This window comes from Quercus lobata, chromosome 6 (assembly GCF_001633185.2).
Source record: "Quercus lobata isolate SW786 chromosome 6, ValleyOak3.0 Primary Assembly, whole genome shotgun sequence".
In the NCBI taxonomy this organism is placed as follows: domain Eukaryota; kingdom Viridiplantae; phylum Streptophyta; class Magnoliopsida; order Fagales; family Fagaceae; genus Quercus; species Quercus lobata.
The window spans coordinates 14,451,917-14,472,291 of NC_044909.1; the positions used below are offsets into that span (position 1 = coordinate 14,451,917).

General features: G+C 33.3%; 1 protein-coding gene across 5 annotated transcripts; it reads left to right on the top strand.

The window, feature by feature from the left end:
• The first annotated feature begins 5,190 nt into the window (after positions 1-5,190).
• On the top strand, positions 5,191-12,486 carry LOC115994282 (ABC transporter B family member 21-like). Of its 5 annotated transcripts, none has more exons than XM_031118353.1 (13): positions 5,191-5,283; positions 6,219-6,541; positions 6,850-6,904; positions 7,014-7,189; positions 7,303-7,524; positions 7,611-7,849; positions 8,078-8,603; positions 8,798-9,071; positions 9,397-10,217; positions 10,558-10,824; positions 10,949-11,212; positions 11,347-11,640; positions 11,986-12,486. In XM_031118353.1, the coding sequence occupies exons 2-13, from the start codon at positions 6,287-6,289 to the stop codon at positions 12,337-12,339; spliced, it is 3,747 nt and encodes a 1,248-aa protein (XP_030974213.1). In that variant the 5' UTR covers positions 5,191-5,283; positions 6,219-6,286; the 3' UTR covers positions 12,340-12,486. The 5 variants fall into 5 exon arrangements, with proteins under 5 accessions (XP_030974213.1, XP_030974215.1, XP_030974212.1 ...); XM_031118355.1 differs by lacking the exon at positions 5,191-5,283 and adding an exon at positions 5,308-5,447; XM_031118352.1 differs by lacking the exon at positions 5,191-5,283 and adding an exon at positions 5,454-5,770.
• Positions 12,487-20,375: the final 7,889 nt, after the last annotated feature.

The following is a 20,375-nucleotide window of genomic DNA, read 5'->3' on the forward strand; positions in this document are numbered from 1 at the left end:
CACTCCACAATGACAGTGTACACTGCACACAACTTGATAGAATGATAGCCTTTACTTATCAAAAAAAAAAAAAAAAAAAAGATAGAATGATAGGACTCAACTGTTGAGTATATAATATTTTATAATCTAAAAAAAGTTGAAAACAATTTAAAAAAAGATAGAATGATAGGACTCAACTGTTGAGTATATAATATTTTATAATCTAAAAAAAGTTGAAAACAGTTTCATAGTTACTGTGCAAGTGCAAGAGATCTCCGCACATAGCTATTAGCTAGCCCCCACCCACACGGCTACACTGCCTACACACTCACTAACCCAGTAACCCAGCCACACGGGCCACACCCACACCCAATGTATACCCACTCAAATTAATAATTTTTCTTTTATGCAAGCTTTTACTTTTTGGATTATTATAAATTATCCAACTAACTAATAATTTAATGTATATCATATCAACTCAATTGTATTATAGTGATACTAATTTATTGAATTATGTAACAAATTAATTTTTATTTGTGAAAGTTTAGACTTTAAAGTATAAAGTGGTCATGGCTTTAGAAAATTTGTAATAACTAATTAGTAATTTTACATCTCAAAAAGCAAGAAAAATATATTTTAAATAAAATAATTTTAATAAATATTATTTAATTAATATTAAAAAAAAAAAACCCACTTACAATTTTTGGCTAAGCTCCCGAAGTTGTTGAGCTAGCCCTGCTTAATAAACGGTGGATGCCTCGTGACTCATGCATGGCAAGACAACCACGTGTAGCGGTGTATGCACATTTACCTTTTTAATGGTTTATGTGTACGTAGCGACATTTTTTCTCCTAATGGGTGATTGGTGCATGACTGCATAGCAATACACTTGTCTTGCTGCATGCTTTCTTATAATTTTTGTGGTGTCGACTTTCTTTTTCTTTTGTGTGGAGAGAACATGATGAGGACCTCCATACTTTTGAAAGCCTTTCTTTTTCTTTTGTGTGGAGAGAACATGATGAGGACCTCTATACTTTTGAAAGCTTTAGTGTAATATATGTTTGAGTGATATCAGGATATATATTACAATTTTCATATTAATGTAAATGGTAGAAAACTTTACTCCAACTTCAAGAATCCAAATATACAATAACTCTATAGCCATAATTCTTTTCAAAACAAATTTCATTAAAGTGATATATTGTAAATGATAGATAATAATTAAAATAGTATAAGTCGATCATTTCAATAAGAATTAATAATAATTTGACTGCTTAATAATTATAAAATTTATTATAAAAAGGATTGTGCATGTAACATTTCTTACAAATATAACAAAAATCTTTCCACACTTGTCCGCTTGAATAGCCCATTTGAGAAGCCATACGTATTTCCATTTTCGCTTTGTAGAGGCCATAAGCGTTACAAACAAAGTCCCCCTACCCCCCAATGTTTATTTGTTATTTATTATTATTATTTTTTAAGTTAGGTTCCACTTTTTTTAATTAATATTTAAAACTCAAAATTTTAATGAATTTCAAACTTAACTTCTTTTTGAAAATAAATTTTAACTCTATTAACATGGTCACAAAAAAACATGGTATATTATTGCAATGTCTCCTAAACCAATATGTGCCAAATTAATTTTATATGTTTTTGTTGTTGTTGTTGTTGTTGTTTTTTATTTCCAAATACAACTATATACGCCTTTTACAATCAACTCACCATTTGATAGTTATAAATGAAATCTAAGACCGAAAAAAAACAGCCAAACATCGATATTTTTAATTTGATTCAGAATATAAATGTCTTACAACATCTTTAAATATCAAGGCATCTAAGAATATTTCAAAATTTTTAAGTCTACGATCATCTTGTTAATACTTCTAAGTTATTTTAATTTTCCATTGTACTTTTTAGTACTTATATGATTTGTTTGAATATTTCGTATTTAGCTTAATCTTTTAACTTCATATATTAATGACTATTTATTGATTTTTTTTACTTGTTTGAAAAATATATATTTAAAGTCAATTTAAATCATGAAAGAGCTTAAGCATAACAATGATTATACTTACACTAGGTGTGCGTAATGTCCACGTTTTGCATTTTCTTCATTTTTTTTTTTTTTTTGAAGCCGTGATTGTTGACTTTGGTGTGTGAACAGTGCACACAGTAACTTTTCAGCAATTTTTCAGTCACAGGACCTACAAACCTCATTTTTCAGCAACTTTTTCATTAAAAATGAGTCTCATGATACTATTCACACATTTAAAAATTATTTTGCTACAGTGTTTTTCAATTTTCAACTTTCAGCTGTATCCAACTTACAACTTACAACTTACATTTACATTATATTTTCTATGTTAATCAAATATTTTGTTTAAATAAATTATTTTTTTCTTATATTAATAATTTTTTTAAATTAATGGTTTTCGATATTTTATCTCAATCTTGCCCCCCTAACCAAAATCCTAGCCCGTCACTGGTTACTAGGGTTGTAAATGAGCTAAGCCAAGCCAGGTATTAAAAGTTTAAGTTTATTAATTTTTTTTTGAACACGAGTCAAGCTCAAGCTCATCACCAATCAAGATTTTATGTTTAAGCTTGGTTCATTTCCATGTCGAGTAAGCTCGAGCTTGTTCATAAGTTGCTTGATTAACTTATTATTTTCCTATATATTGTGAAACTATGACTAAAATGTTTTACTTCGTCACAATTCTATGTATTATTACTATAGATGGACTATTTATATCATTAATAAGTTATAAATAATAATTCAATATATATTGTGAAAATATGACTTAAATGTTTTACTTCTTCACAATTCTATGTATTATTACTACAGATGGACTATTTATATCATTAATAAGTTACATATAATAATTCAATATCATATGAACCTAGAGTGCCCTTGGCATTCTTCCTTTCCCCTCAAATTGCTTAGTTGACATTGAGAGAGTAGGCACTCACATCGAACTCCAATGATTGGAATATCTTTTATGGATGATCTTGGTATTGTACAAACCTCTGCAGCCATCCCAATCTACTGTGACAACCAAGTGGCCATCCATATTGCTAAGAATCCTATGTTCCATGAATTTATAGAACATGTCGAGCTTGATTGCCATTTTATCTGGGGGAAAAATCCAATCCAAATTGGTTTGCCCTTGTTATATTCAATTCTATGACTAAATTGTTGACATTTTTACCAAATCATTGGGTAAGGATCTATTTAATTGTCTTATTAGCAATCTGGACATTACTCATGTACATGCTCCACCTTGAGGGGAGTATTTTCACTTCGCTTGCCTTACAATACTTTCAGAATTTGAAGGATGGAGAGACAATAACGAGATTCCAATATATAAAGCTATTGGAATTTCAAATCTAGAAGTCTAACCTCTCACTTGTAGCCTAAACTCTAGCCAATCAGCTGTAATTATAAGATAGCCAATTAGCTTAAATTTTGAAATTGGGTAGCAATTAATATTCTATCAAGGTAGAGTCAAAGCCAGGATTTTGAGTTAAGAGACTGATGATCTGTGTGGACTATGATTGTTTGGGTTGATTTGTGGTCGTTTGGACTGATCTATAGAGTTGTTTGGGCTGATTTGTGTAGGGGGGCCAAGATTTATTTTTCTTGGACCCAATTTGAATTAGGTCTAATATATCTTAAAATAAAAAAATAAAAATAAAAATAAAAATTCTGCAACTCAGAGGTCCCTTTGTCCTTGTCCCTGTGCCTAGGGGTCCCTATGTGTAGGGGTTCCTTCGTCTAGGTTCACTGTAACATGATCTATATATTCAGATCGATTTAAAGCTCTTTGTAAAGTGAAAAACAATTCAGACAAAATGTGTGTCCTACAATCAAGAATTCTTTTATGATGGATTGGGTGTGGTCTCAACTCTCATGACTAGCTTACATCGAGTAGATAATGGTCTCGATTTTGTTTTCTCGAATCTTGAGACCAAATTTTGATCTCTATCTCAATTCTCAGGACCGCATTTGATTTTGGTCATGGCGTTGATACCAATTTAAGATTACTATTTTTAAGGTGGAGTAGGTTGATATTAAAAGCAGAGAGGATGCTGAATTGATGATACCACAAAACTGCATTTGCTTTTACGTTGTAGGCACTAGGTATAGGTCATTGATTCATAGGTGCACAACGGCACGTGTGATGCAATGCGAGTCTGGATAAGGAGGGAACCATAAAAGAGTTGACAAAATACTGAATTTTGATAGAGGTGAATAACATCAGCAAAGGTCTCGTTAGCTTATTTGTTTCTAGCTCAACTGATACCTCTAAGCATGTTTAAGGAAGATAGTTCAAATCTTTCATCCCCTAACTATAGATAGGATTTGGTTTCGTCAAAAGTGAATATGTCACTATCATGACAAGTCCAGTGTAACTAGGCACTAGACCTTTCGAAATATTTATAAAATAATAATAATAATAATAATAATAATAATAATAAGTGAGATAAGAATGATTTTTAAGGAAACAAATTGGTTTATTTGTAAAATAAATCTAATTTATTTGTTTTTAAAAACCTTTTTATCTTACCTTTATTTAAGCAAATAAGCTGATCAGATGCATATTTTGGTTTAAAGTGAATAGCTTAACGAAAACAACATCCTTTGAATTGAACCACCTCCCCTCCTTCCTGTCTACCTGTAAAAAAAAGGGAAAAAAAACATACACGTGAAGGTGGTGGGGCAAGGTTCTTGAAACATCTTAAAGTTATGACGGCTGCAAATTGCTATCTCAAGCAAACGGTGGGGAATAATTGATTGGACCCCGTAACTTAAAGTCTCCAAAGAGTCTAATATTATATTATATACATTATTCTTAGGATGAACGGACACTTCATTTGAGTTGTTATATTCATGTCTTACCTATGTCGTAATGGTATTTTATTTACCCGTCTCATGTTATAATTTTTCAAAAATTGTCCATATCGTCATATCATACCCATACCCATGTCCATGCAATTGCATCCTAGATTATTCAAAGGATAATGAGATTGTTTGTAAAAAGGAAAAAGGAAAAGAGTTTTAAAACTAAACTTTTTGGGTTCAACTTATTTACAATAAATGATTTATTTATTTATTTTTAATTATTACTCTTCTCATTATTATTATTCCATTTTCCAGATTGAACTTTGAACTTAATTTTGACAAATGTTGCACTGACTGTATCTTATAAAGCCTGGCTTGTTCAGAGACAGAGCAATTGCAACATTAAGCAAACATTCTAAACAGTGATAATTTTTTGAGTGTTCTTCTTGACATCTTTGGTTAGTCTACTGTTTCTTGGAATCCTATCTTGAAACAAATTCGGTTCTTTTTCTCTTTAACTATCATGATTAAAGATATACATATGAACAGTACTTGGGTTGCAAGTTGTATTATTTGGCAACTTGGTTGTTGCTTTTTAGTTATGCTATCTTCGGTAAAGGCGGTAATGGTTTCTTTTGACCGAGTGTTGCATACTGTCTGATTCTCAGAACCGTTTCTTATTCTAAATAACAACATTGGCTAATGCAGATGCTTGTCATTTTTGTTGCTGTTGATTAGTAAATACTTAATACCACCTATTATACATTCCCCATGATTCCAAAGAATGAACCTTTAATATGGTAACTGTTTCAAAAGTATATTTATTTAGAATGGTGTTTTCTACAGTTTCTCTCTGTCTCTCTCTTGCGTGCTCTCTGAGGATTGTTTGATAATTTGGGAACAGCTTCTTCTCATTCATTCTTGTATCCCAAACTATTTAATTTGGTTTGTGCTTGCACTGAAATGATCTTCTACAAACTTCATTGAGTTATAAATATTCTTTCGTATATTACTACTTTTTTGGGTTGTGAAGTTTCCCTTGATACCAATTTATTGGGGCTAGATAATCCGATTCCTTGTTTGTCATTTTGTAATTCATTTACTGATTTATATTTTCTTAATTGCCCTTAGAATTTATTAGTTTTGAGAATTAATGATGAATAGAAAAGAAAATTTGATTATAATTTTTATTAGATGAGTTTTAACTTTGCTTGAAGAGAAATACTAAAAAATCTGTTCCTTGGTTTATTTATCAATTAATGTTATATACACTCATGATCCTAAATCGAGAGAAGGCTTAAAATATTTCTTCATCTTGCCTCACATCATTATGTTTAACTTCACTTATCCATTCTGCCTTAACTATGGGGTGCTAAATATGTTTGTCTTGCAGCTGTGGTCATATAATCCAAGTTCTTCAAGGTGATAAACCGTAGCAAAATAAGTATTGCTGCAGGCAACATGGCCAAAGAAAATACAGACAACCAACAACATTCAAACAAGACAATGGGGAAACAGGAAAGCACGAATACAGTACCATACTACAAGCTTTTCTCCTTTGCTGACCACCTGGATTATCTATTAATGTTAGTTGGCACAATTTCTGCTGTTGGTAGCGGTATCTCTATTCCTCTCATGATCATCGCCTTGGGAAATATTATTGATTCTTTTGGAAGAACTGTGAATACCAAAGATATAGTTCATGAGGTTTCCAAGGTATTTTGCAACAAAAACCTGATAATAGTCATCTATATTTGCCGTAAATCTATGCTAAATTCTGAAATTTGAGCATTTCTTCACCATGCTGCATGAAGAAAACATAATTTTACTCTATACTAATCACCATTCGTCAGAAATCTGGACTCCATTTAATCTTATAACAGTTCTTTCAAAGTGGTCTCTTTGTTCCCTAAAATGCTTGCCCAACTACAGTGTCTCTCTGGTAATGCTTAACTCAATACAACGGTATGTTTATCCCAATAATTTGCTGTAATCAGTGGCAACTTGATCGTTTTAATTCTCAGGGGTCCTTAAAGTTTTTATACTTGGCTGTGGGAACCGGTGCTGCATCTTTTTTCCGTAAGTACATAAGCCTTCTTGCTGAGATTACACATTAAAACATACCAGATGGCTTATAGACTAGAATGTTTGACTGGAACTGAGATACCCCACTTTTTCTTTATGCCAGAGATGACTTGTTGGATGGCTACTGGGGAGAGACAGGCTGCACGAATAAGAAGTTTATACTTAAAAACAATTTTGAGGCAAGATATTAGCTTCTTTGACAAGGAAGCTAGCACCGGGGAAATAATTGGGAGGATGTCAGGAGACACTGTTCTTATTCGAGATGCCTTGGGTGAGAAGGTATTGATGCACCACACAAACACCTGAAACCATTACAATCTCCTCCAAGCATCCCTAATTGGTGTTTAAAATGCTCTCTTATTTAGTCATTTATATATTTTTGTAATTTGCAGGTTGGAACTTTTGTACAGTTGGTAGCAACATTCATAGGAGGCTTTATTGTAGCATTCATCAAGGGATGGCTTCTTGCTTGTGTCATGCTATCCACGATTCCACCTCTTGTCATCTCTGGTGCTTTCATGAACATCGTTATAAGAAAGATGGCATCCCGTGGGCAAGCTGCTTATTCAGTGGCAGCAACTGTAGTAGAGCAGACAATTGGTTCAATCAGAACTGTATGCATACTTGGCATAACAACTCTTTGATTTTCCCTTTCTTTTATTAAAATAATAGTCAATCATGATGTCCATTCTCCATGCAGGTTGCATCATATACAGGGGAAAAGCAAGCTATAGCTAAATACAACAAGTCCTTAACCAAAGCTTACAAGTCTGGTGTTCAAGAGGGCTTGGCTGCTGGGTTGAGTCTTGGTGTGGTTATGTTTATTTTATACTGCAGCTATGCATTGGCAGTATGGTATGGTGGGAAAATGATACTTGACAAAGGATATACAGGAGGGGATGTCATTACTGTAATGTTTGCTGTTTTGGTTGGCTCCACGTATGTTGCATTTCACTTCATAAATTATTCATTAAATTGATACATTATGCTCATATTATAATCTGTCATATATATACTATACCAAATCTGCATGTTTGTTCAAGATTTGACTATTCATTACCCCCTCAAGCCCCATTTCTGCCACATATAACACATCAAAGGAGATATTTTATGAGTACAAAAAGCTAAAGATTTTTACATTTTATATAAATTAATTTTTATTTCCAGGAATCTGGGGCAGGCATCTCCATGCATGAGTGCTTTTGCTGCTGGACAAGCTGCAGCATTTAAAATGTTTGAGACAATTGCAAGGAAGTCACAGATAGACGCTTATGACAATAGTGGCCTGAAGTTAGATGATATTCATGGAGATATAGAACTAAGGGACGTTTGTTTCAGTTATCCTGCAAGACCTGAAGAACATATATTCAATGGATTTTCTCTTTCAATACCTGGTGGTACAACCACTGCTTTGGTTGGACAGAGTGGAAGTGGGAAATCAACAGTTATCAGTTTGATTGAGAGATTTTATGACCCGCAAGCTGGTGAAGTTCTTATTGACAAGATTAACCTCAGAGAGTTCCAACTAAAATGGATCAGACAGAAAATTGGCCTCGTCAGCCAGGAACCTGTGTTGTTTACTTGTAGCATTAAAGACAATATTGCCTATGGGAAGGACAATGCAACTACTGAAGAGATAAGAGTTGCTGCTGAACTTGCTAATGCTGCTAAATTCATAGATAAACTTCCTCAGGTTTAATTCATCATTTAATCTTTTGTTTAGAATGATTTGTTGGTCTGCATGTCCTTTTTGGAATTTTATATTGTTTCTACTATGACAGAACCCTCTTGGAATATCCATGTTTGTAGAAAGATGAACATATGTGCGCTGGGTTTTACAGCATTGGAAGCTATGTCATAATATGGTTTTGTGTCTGATGTATTCAGGGACTAGACACAATGGTTGGTGAGCATGGAACTCAGCTATCTGGGGGCCAAAAGCAGAGAATTGCTATAGCCAGAGCAATTCTGAAAGACCCAAGAATTCTACTTTTAGATGAAGCCACCAGTGCTCTTGATGCTGAATCTGAGAGAATTGTGCAGGAGGCTTTGGACAGAATTATGACCAGTCGGACAACCATTATTGTTGCCCATCGCTTGAGTACAGTGAGGAATGCTGATACTATTGCAGTGATACATCAAGGAAAAATTGTTGAAAAAGGTATATATATTATATTTGTTGGTGTGTTCTTTTCTAGCAGCTAAGTTCCACTACAAGTTTCCCATCATTATTGTGAATGTATTAGCGCTTCGTTATATATTCATGTTTAGCTATATAGTTTTGATAGTTGTTTCAGAAAGACAAGTTGCCTCTCTCTCTCTCTCTCTCTCTCTCTCTCTAAGCATTGCAAGTAGCTTGAAGTATGTTTACATATATCCTTTTCTGGTTAAATCCAAAATTCAAATTACTAAATTGATCACCTTGATAATTAGATCATTCTTGAGATAAACATAGTATTGCATTCTTATCCCTCTTGATTAATCAGGTACACATTCTGAACTAACTGAGGCTCCCGAAGGAGCATATAGTCAGCTTATACTGTTGCAAGATGTTAGCACAGTGTCGGAACAAAATGCTCTAAATGATCAGGACAGGACAGAACTTACTAGAATAAATTCAAGTCATCACTCATTCTCGAAGTCATTTGGTGTGCCTGATGCAGTGAGTGTGCAGGAAACAACACCTGCAGAAACCACTACTCCTGCTTCAGCAACAATCAAACTGCCTCCAGAAGTCTCACTTCACCGCCTGGCTTATCTTAACAAGCCAGAGATCCCAGTTTTACTCCTAGGCACTATAGCTGCGGTGGCCAATGGATTAATTTTACCTGTTTACGGGATACTAATGTCCTATATAATAAAAACTTTCTATGAGCCAGAAGAAAAACTCCGCAAGGATTCAAAATTTTGGTCATTAGCTTTTATTGCTCTTGGTGTGGCATCTCTATTGGCTCAACCATCAATGTCATATTTATTTTCTGTTGCTGGGTGTAAGTTAGTAAGAAGGATCCGGTCAAAGTGCTTTGAGAAAGTAGTTTATATGGACGTAAGTTGGTTTGATGAAGCTAAGCACTCAAGTGGTGCACTTGGTGCAAGACTCTCTGCAGATGCAGCTTCTATGCGAGGGGTGGTTGGAGATGCACTTGCTTTGCTTGTTCAAAATATTGCAACTGCTATTGGAGGCTTGGTTATTGCTTTCACAACAAACTGGCAATTGGCTTTAATAATTCTGGTTTTGCTACCTTTCTTGGGAGCAAGGGTATATGCCCAAGTAAAGGCCATGCAAAGATCCAATGCAGATGCTCAGGTTTGCTTTAAACTTCATAGTCATCTAGCTCCAATGCATAACAGATATTTAATTTCAAAAGAGAGGGTAATGGAGGAAAACAAACTCTTTTGGGAAAAATTACACTTTACCGCCCTAAACTATACCCCTGATTACACTTTGCGCCCTAAACTTTTTGAATGCATGTTTTGCACCCCAATGTCAAGTTTACTTTTTATAATATTTGAATAGACTTAACTATTAAAAGAACATTTAAGAAATCCCTATCCCTAGTCAAGTTAATGGTTTAAACATCTGAAATGAACAACATATGCATTCAAATAGTCCCTTTGAACAATACTGAGATTTTAAATGGTCACAGAAAATGTATGAAGAAGCAAGTCAAGTTGCAAATGACGCAGTAGGGAGTATAAGAACAGTTGCTTCTTTCTGTGCTGAACAGAAGATGATGGAATTGTACAATAAGAAATGCGCAGGCCCTACTAGGGCAGGAAAAAGGCAGGGGTTAATCAGCGGGATAGGTTTTGGGCTATCATTCTTCTTAATGGGTTCAGTCTATGCATGCTGCTATTATGCTGGAGCACAATTTGTTAAGGATGGCAAAGCAACATTCTCCGAAGTTTTTCGTGTAAGATCTTCTGGCTTGTCCACCAAGTCAGGCATTCAAATTCTAACTAACTTATTATTACTTCAGAGGTAAAATTCTTCATCGATTTATCCCTTGATAAAATCTTTTGTATCCTAAATTACAGGTTTACTATACTCTCACCTTGGCAGCCATTGGAATTTCTCAGTCAAGCTCCTTGGCCCCAGACGCCAGTAAAGCAAAGAATTCTGCTGCTTCTATATTTGCAATTCTTAACGGGAAATCAAAGATAGATTCTAGTGATGCTTCCGGAATGACAATAGAAGATGTGAAGGGAGAAATTGAGCTTCACCATGTCAGCTTTAGTTATCCCACTAGACCTGATGTTCAAATATTCAGGGATCTTTGCTTGGCTATTCATTCTGGCAAGGTAATTTGTTAGGACATGGCATCATCATAAGTTATTCTTGTACTCTACATTATGGCAAGCCACACAGAAGGTTCAAAAACTTTAGTCTCACTTTAATATCCATATACTAACAAATTCAATTTTATATTAATCAGACGGTTGCTCTGGTTGGGGAAAGTGGGAGCGGAAAATCAACAGTGATCTCATTGTTGCAGAGATTTTATGATCCTAATGCAGGTCACATTACACTAGATGGTATTAAAATCCAAAAGCTGCAACTGAAGTGGTTAAGGCAACAAATGGGTTTGGTGAGCCAGGAGCCTATGTTATTTAATGACACTATTCGAGCCAACATTGCTTATGGTAAGGAGGGAAACGCAACTGAAACCGAAATTTTAGCCGCAGCAGAATTGGCAAATGCACACAAGTTCATTAGTAGTTTAGAACAGGTAAAAAGTCTGATCAATCAAGTTGCTTCAGTGAGATAGACTAGTTGGCAACTATATGTTATTAGACTATTCTTGAGTTCATGTGCCTTCAAGGGAGGCAAATAAACTGTTTAGAAGTCCATTACTTCTTTATTAGCTAATCTTTTTTATGATCCTTGTAGGACTAGATAACTTGTCCTGCTAGTATAATTTTACAGTGATGACTTGACATGTAAGCATAGGCTTACAACAAGTTTAGGCTATAGGACCCTAATATATCTAACAAGCCTATTTGATGAGGTTGTTTGTAATCTATGTGTTTGTGGGACTGATAATGATTATAAGGAATGCGGAATCTGAATGTAGGGATATGATACAACAGTAGGTGAGCGAGGTGTCAAATTGTCTGGGGGACAAAAGCAACGAGTGGCTATAGCACGAGCTGTAGTGAAGGCGCCTAAAATACTACTACTAGACGAAGCAACTAGTGCTCTGGATGCTGAGTCTGAGCGAGTGGTTCAAGATGCATTGGATCGATTAATGGTTGATCTAACCACCATTGTGGTAGCTCATCGTTTATCTACAATCAAGGGTGCAGATTTAATTGCTGTGGTGAAAGACGGAGTCATAGTCGAGAAAGGCAAGCATGAAATTTTAATCAATATCAAGGATGGTATTTATGCTTCCTTGGTAGCATTACATACAAAAGCTTCATCTTAACAAGCAAGCCTCTTGTATTTGTCTTTCCCTAAATGTTAAATTAGTTTCTAAAATTTCCCATGATTAGAAATCTATGTTGAGGATGGTGAATTTGAATTTCTCCTCTGATGTGAGTTTTTAATAAAGAGAAATGGTTTTTTAACTTTCCAATCGGTTCAAGAACTTACCCGTCATAATTTCTATAGTCCTATGTGTAATGTGCATCTATATATATATCTAAAAGCTGAAGTGTAACATTTATTGTTGCTATACTCCAGTTAAGTCACATAGCATCCAATTTACACTTTCTCCAATTTTTCTCATTCTCTTTACCTTTTCATCTCCCCAAACTGTCTACCTTAATATCACTCTTCCTCCTTTCCTTTATCTTCCTTTATTTTATTTATTCTTATTATCATCCTCTTACCATAAATTTGTCATTCACTCTTCCATTTTATGCATAATTTTTCCCTCACAAAAAATGTTATTTCTCTGTTTTAGGTTGATAAATTTTTGTGATCTTTAAAACTTTATTTTAGATTGATGCGATTTAGGTTTTTTTTTTTTTTTTTTTTTTTTTTCACTTTGATTGTTAAATGTTATCATATTGCATTATAAATAATTAAAGATAGTTTATAAAATATATATATATATATATATTTATATATTATTATATTACATAGCATGCTTTTGATAATTTGATGTTTATTGTTATATCTTTTATTTTTACTTTTTTTTCCTTCTCATAGTATTTTAATTCAACATTTAAATTTAGCTACATCCTCCATATCATTAAATTATTTATATTTCCTCTACTTTTTTATATTAAAATAATAAACATATAATATTTTATTTAAATTCAATAAATAAGATTGTCCTCATAAAGTGGAGTCATGCTAGGGAAACACTCATTCTCACACCCAATACATTAAAAGAAAAATGGAATACAAAACAAATGTCAATTTGAAAACACTTAATTAAAAAAATAATAATAATGAGGTTATCAAACCAAATATAACATATAGAAACTAATAATGCATATTTAATGCTATAGAATCACCATCAAATTTTGGAAAACGACAGGTTGCCAATGGAGAGAGAGAGAGAGATGGTAAAGAAAAAAAAAAACAATACAAAGTAATAAAGAGTAGATAAAGAAAAAAAAAAATCAAACGTCATTAGTAGACGTTAATTGGAAAACAAAGAGGCTATAAAAAGTAAAAAATAAAATAGAGATGTCCATACAGAGAATATTAAAAACTTTACAGTGTAGTAAAATAAACCGTTACATTCACTTAAAAAATTAAATCAATAATCAACAATTAAATAAAATCATAGTACTAAATTTAAACTTAAAATTAACCAAACTTTAATCATGGAAACCATATTTCCAATCATAACTAAAAAAGTGATGTTCTACAGTAATAATAGAAATTGCATAAGAAATAAAATTTTAAAATCTTTTTTTTTTTGACATTTCATTTAACCTTATATACATACATACATGTGTGTGTGTGTGTGTGTGTGTGTAATTTTCATACACTGTTACTTTTTGCAAATCTAATGAACGATGCTACCTCTCATTTAACGTCTTTGTTATGCAAATCATCAATTAGTAAATATATGATAATGGGAAGAAGCGTTACAAATGAGATCATTAAAAAAATTATAATATTAATTAGCAATTATCATTATGGAATAGTAGTCTATGGTGTTACACATCTAAAGAAGTGGAATATATAGAGTTTATTTAAAGATATATGTAAAGATTCACATTATATACATATATGTGTGTGTGTGTGTGTGTGTAAGGGTTTTTTCAAAAAATTTATATGTAAGGTTCTAAATTATATATTTAATCAGATCACCCAAAAATAAATTATCATGCACAACGCGCGAGTTCGTAACTAGTATATATAATAACTAGTTGTTGACCCATGCGATGCATGGAATAAATAATTATTTTGTAATTGTAATATAATATATAATTTGTTCTCTAAAATTTTTTGAAGATAATTTGTTCTCCCTAAATATTAAACAATTGTTATTTGGTCCAATTAAGCCTACTTCGGTCCCATTCAATCCAATTAGGTCTACTTCAATTCACTTTGGTCCAATTTGGTCCACTCGATCAGTTTTGGTCCATTTTGCACTAATTGGGCCTTAATTTGATTCTTTTTTTAGGTTTGCTTTTTAAGTTTTAGCTCAAAATATCTTTTTTTTTTCCTTAATTTTTGGGTTGAAAAGTATGAGATTTTATTATATTTGGCTAAACTCTTTAGTTTTGAGTTAAAAAAATACAAACAAAATAGAAATTAGAAATTAGAAATATGATCCCTAAAAATGCAATAAAAATGATAAATATTCAAAAGTCTTATTCGGTCCTATTCAATCCACTTTGGTCCTATTCGGTCCATTTTATCCACTTCGGTCCTGTTTAGTTGACATTGGTCCTCTTCTGTCCACTATGGTCCTATTTGTTCCTATTCGATCCATTATGTCCACTTTGGTCCTAATATGTCCATTCGTTCCTTTTCAGTCCACATTGCTCCACTTTGTCCTATTCAGTCCACTTCGATCCTATTCGGTCATATTCTGTTCATTTGGTTCACTTTGTTCCATTTGGTCTATTTGTGTCTACTTCGGTCCATTTGGACCACTTCAATCTATTTTGGTCCACTTTGGTCCATTTTTGTGCATTTTGTATATAGGGAAAAGACATGTTTGAGTTAAGAGTACCTATTCTAAATCCAAATTTATTTTAAAAATATAAATCTTAAACTTGTATTATCTAAAATCTTAAGTATAGCATTTATTGTTGCTACACTTTTGTTAAGCTATATTAATGTAGTATTTCAGTCTACTTCGATTTGGCTAGATTTAAGTGAATATACAAATATAATTTTTAGGGCAGTTACTCATTTGTTTTAACATCATTACTTTTAAATGAATTGCATGAGGTTGATTATACTTTCAAGAAAAATAAATAAATATATGTGTGTGCACGCCTTATGCTCGGTTAATGGGTCAACAATATAGTTTGGCTCACAATTTACTTATTATGGTGGGCTTATGGATATCCTACAATGCAACAGGAAGTTCTTTAGGACGAGAATTAAAGTTGGAAAGGTCTCTAACTAAGCTAACTGAACAGTCTCGCTCTTAAGTTGGTTTCCGCTTTCTCTTTCTTCTCTAGTTTCTCCCCCTCGTGTCTAACCCCTTTCTATCCTGCCTTCCTCCTATTTATAGCCTTCTTGTAGTGGGTCAGCAATGATTACCTTTAGCATTTTTCATGCGGGTGGGGCCCGTCAAGATTATTCCTGATGAGAGGGGGACCCACCTTAGGAACAAGAGCTCAGTCCTTGGGACTTGCGCTACACGTCGAACACTGCTCGGCGGCGATACCCCCTAAGGCACTACTGACATATTCCGGAATGAAACCGAGCAAGGTTAGTCCTCGAGACCGAAGTGGTTCCCAGCTTAACCTACCGAGCAGTAGATGCATTGACCACCTAAAATCAATTGGGCCTACTGGTGATGGGCCGGTGGCCATACAATATGTATTTATAATTTTTATTTAAATAAATTATTCAAATTCTCCATTCTTTTAGAAGATATTATTATGATAATCAAAACTTATAACAAACTTCTATTGAATATGTATAATTTATTATCTAAATTTTATTTTAAATAATTTGTTTTCTCTAAAAATTAAACAATTTCAATAAGTAATTTCCATCAATCTATTTTCACAAATATATATATATATATATATATATATTTATTGATATTATTCTTTTATGAAATGGTCCATATTTTTCTAACTATTGTTATTATGCATTATATTTTCCTAATTTCTTTTGGTACAATTAAAATTTTTAAGTTTCAAAATTATTATTCTCTTAAGGAGATTATTATGATAACCAAAACTTATCATATAATTACAATTGATATTACTTAAATAATTAAGGATGTGGATGTGGTGTAGCCCAATGGAGTGAAAATTTTGGGCTGATTCCCCAATTTATTTGTATTGTGGATCAAGAATATCCAACAATGGGAGGCCCAAAAGATGGTGGTACAGCTTCTACGAAAAACAAATGAGAGTTACACTTTCATAAAACGTAACTAAGAAGTAACAATGTAACCGACCCCCTTTTTAAAAAAATCCGGACTGAACTCCTTTCTTCCTGGGAAGCTTTTCTCTTTACTACACTCATGTCTCTCTCTCCAAATTTTTCCAACCCCCTAACCCTGCACCCATCAGTCTCTATTTATAGACCTCCCTTAGTGGGGTCATCATGATGAGAGAGTGGTTTCCCATGTTGATGGGTTCCTTTGAGCTATATTCCTGACCGAATGTGACCTACTATTCGTGATTGACATGACTCTCTTGGAACTTGCACCAAGCACCAATAATTGCTCTGCAAGTGAATTCTCCCAAGGCATTATCTCTTGACCTCGGTATAGTAGAAGCTGTTCGGTTAGGTCGAGAGCTTGGACCAGGCCCATTTAGGGTGTGAGCCAGATGCTCGGTTAGCAAGTAGCGCGAGATGGGCCCATTTAAGGGACGTGTCATGAGCTCGATGCAAGCCAATAGCCGTGGACTGTACAAAGGAGATTATTAAATAATTCTTACTCTCTCAACCTAAACTTGTATTTTTCCATGTTTAAGTAGGTACAGCAAATTGGACTGAAGTGATCTAAAATGGACCAAATTGGACCGAATAGACCTAAGTGGACCAAATGAACCAAATTGGACCGATATACCTAACTGGACTGAATGGACCAAATTGGACCGAATATACCTAGGTGGACCGTATGGACCGAATAGATCGAAGTGGACTGAATGAGCCGAATGGACTAAATTGGACCAAATGGACTAAACAAGACTAAATTGACCAAAGTAGACCAAACAAACTAAATTGGACAAAATTGACCGAAGTAGACCGAATCGACCTAATTGAATTGAAGTGGACTGAAGTAGAAAGAATTGGACCAAAATTGACTGAAGTGGACTAAAGTAGACCGAACCGAACTGAAATGGACCAAATGTCAATATGTTATTAGCATAGCCAAGATTGTTTTTTGATATAAATTCAAATTCTTAATTCCAAAAAAATCAAGTATTAACTCAAACAAAAATCAAACCAAAACTAAAAGAGAGATATATACTACTTGTAATGGGGAACTAAAAAAAAAAAACCAAAGCGTATGAACCCAAAATAGAGTTTTAAAAATCACAACAATTCATCAATATAAAGTATAGTTGCAAGAAAGAATTAAAAAATGGGGAGAGAGAGAGAGAGAGAGAGAGAGAGAGAGAGAGTAGCCACTTTTCAAGAGAGAATGTGAGAGAACAATAAGATATTTATAGAAAATAATGTGAGAAAAAAGTAAAAATAAAAAATATTGTTATAAACACCACATTATCCAAGTCATGTTATTATATTCTTATATACTATCTTTATATAATGCTATAGGATAACATCTATGAAATCAAAGAGAAGAAAAAAGATAAAAACTTAAAAACACAACTTAATCACATCAACTTAAAGTAGAGATGCAAGAAAAAAAATCACCAAAAAATGGAAAAAAAAAAAAAATTAGAGAGAGATAGAGAGAAATAACCTTATGTGTGTAGGAAAACTACTTATAGAATGAAATAAAAAATTGTAAATTTATAGTAAGGAGGGGAAAAAGAAAAGCCAAAAATAAAAGAAGATAAAGGGGTAGAGGAAAAGTGATATTAAAATAGATGGTAATGGGAAGATGAAAAGGTAAAAGAGAGGGGAAAAGTTGAAGAAGGTATAACATTAAGTTGAGAAATTAATAAGAAAATTTTTTTTAAAAAGAGAGAGAATGTTGGAAATAGGTGAATGATGTGACCACTGATGTAACTCAATAAAAGTGTAGCAACAATAAATACTACACTTCAGCTTTTATATATATAATAATATATTGATATATAGATGTGTTTAGGATTGTGAAAAATAAAAGATGATGGTGCCTTAGAGCATTTGCAGCAATGGAGCTAAAAAGCTATAATGCTATTTTAGCTCCACCAATATACCAAAAAAGGCTTGCAGCAGTGGAGGCAAACCTATAAATTTTAGCTTATTTGCTACAGTGCACATCTATAGATAGATGTGCACTGTAGCATACATCTAAAAAAGAAAATTAATTTTTTATTCCAACTCTGATTAAAATAATATAACTCACTCTATTTTTTTTTTCATTCATTTATTCCATCTCACCGTCTCAAGCTCTCATCTCTCTCAATCTCTCAAGCTCTGATCTCCCAGTCCACTCCACGCCGTCGTCGTCGCCGTCTCAGCCCAGCCCACGCCGTCGTTGTCCCAACCCAGCCCACACCGTCGCCATCCCAGCCCACGCCATCGCCGTCCCACTCTCCTCTCTCACCGTCACTTTCTGATGTAGCGTAATCGGAAACCAAAGCGTTGGCGAGGATGTTGACAGCGTGGGCAGCATCGACGCGTGGGTTTGTCTTCGATTTGTTCTGGATTTGTCTCCGGTTGGTGATTTTGTTTGGTCTGGATTGAGGATTTTGGTTTTTTTTTTTTTTTCCCTCTACTGTGGATTGGTGGTGGTGGTGGTGGAGGATGTTTGTGCTGTGTGGTGGTGGTGATATATTATTTTATTGTAGTAGAAATATTATTATTTTATTGTAGTAGAAATATTATTATTTTATTGTGTTGAAAGCTAAAATAGATCCACTGCTGCAGCATGTGTGTAGGTAAAATAGATAAAGTAACTTTTGGTGGAGCTAAATTGCTAAAAATTTAGCTCCACTGCTGTGGATGCTCTAACATAAATGCCCCTCTCAACAACCATGTTTTTATCTCACACTATAACAAAAGCGAAGTGCTGATTACTCCAAAAATCATACAAAAGCTTACTTCATCTGCAAGCCCATCTGAAATTTTTGTTAAATGTTTCAAACTGTAACCTTTTGTTTTGTTTTATTCTTATTATTTTTTTCAACATTAGTATTTTTTTTAATTATATATATATATATATATATGGTGGTGGCCTGGTGGGGACTGCCATTGCCACCAGAGATTAATCTGCTGACCATGATCTAACCCACTACCTTTGTGGAGTCTTTCTTCTTCTTCCTCTTTTTTTTTTTTTTTTTTTTTTTTTTTTTTTTTTTTTTTTTTTATTTTTTATGGTTGAGTAAACAGTAATACTTATTATATATATATATATATATATATATATATATGGTGGTGGCCTGGTGGGGACTGCCATTGCCACCAAAGATTAATCTGCTGACCATGATTGGCCCACTACCTTTGTAGAGTCTTCTTTTTTCTTTTTCTTTTTTGGTTGAGTAAACAGTAATACTTATTAGAACACACACGAAAATAGTAAAATTAGCGTTTTAAACCAGATTTATAATACATTACATAATCAGAGTACAACTATAAAAGGATATAACCTTTGTAATTGTAGACTGAGATTATAACCCTTTGTGGAGTCTATAAAGCAAAAAATGGTATAAAAAAGGAAGAAAGGAAGGAAAGAGCTAAATTTCTACCAATTTTATTGCAATACCGCATTCATGACATAATTAATATATTTTTAATTATTTATTAAGTGTTTAATGGACACATTATTTTGTAAAGTGTATGTAATAAAATTTATAGTATATCTAACATAAAATAAAATAATCAAAGTTGCATACCCAAAAAAAAAAAAAAAAAAAAGAGAGAGAGAGAGAACAATTAGACAATAATAAATGTGAATGGCCATAAACATCCCACCCTCACCACTATAACCTTTCCTCCACTTTGGATTTGTTTCAAATATTTCATCACACTTACAAGGAAAGTTAGTATATTTTACCCTTTTATTTTATTATAAAATATTATCAATGTGGGTAATGTCAATGGTGCCAAATGACTTCTTATTATTCAGCTCCCAATTTTGTTCATCAGTGCCAATGCTTAGGTCTACACATGCACTAACACAATTGGGTGCAATTTTAAGGATTTGGTTTAGGTTCAGTGTATCTAGTGTACTGGACTCGG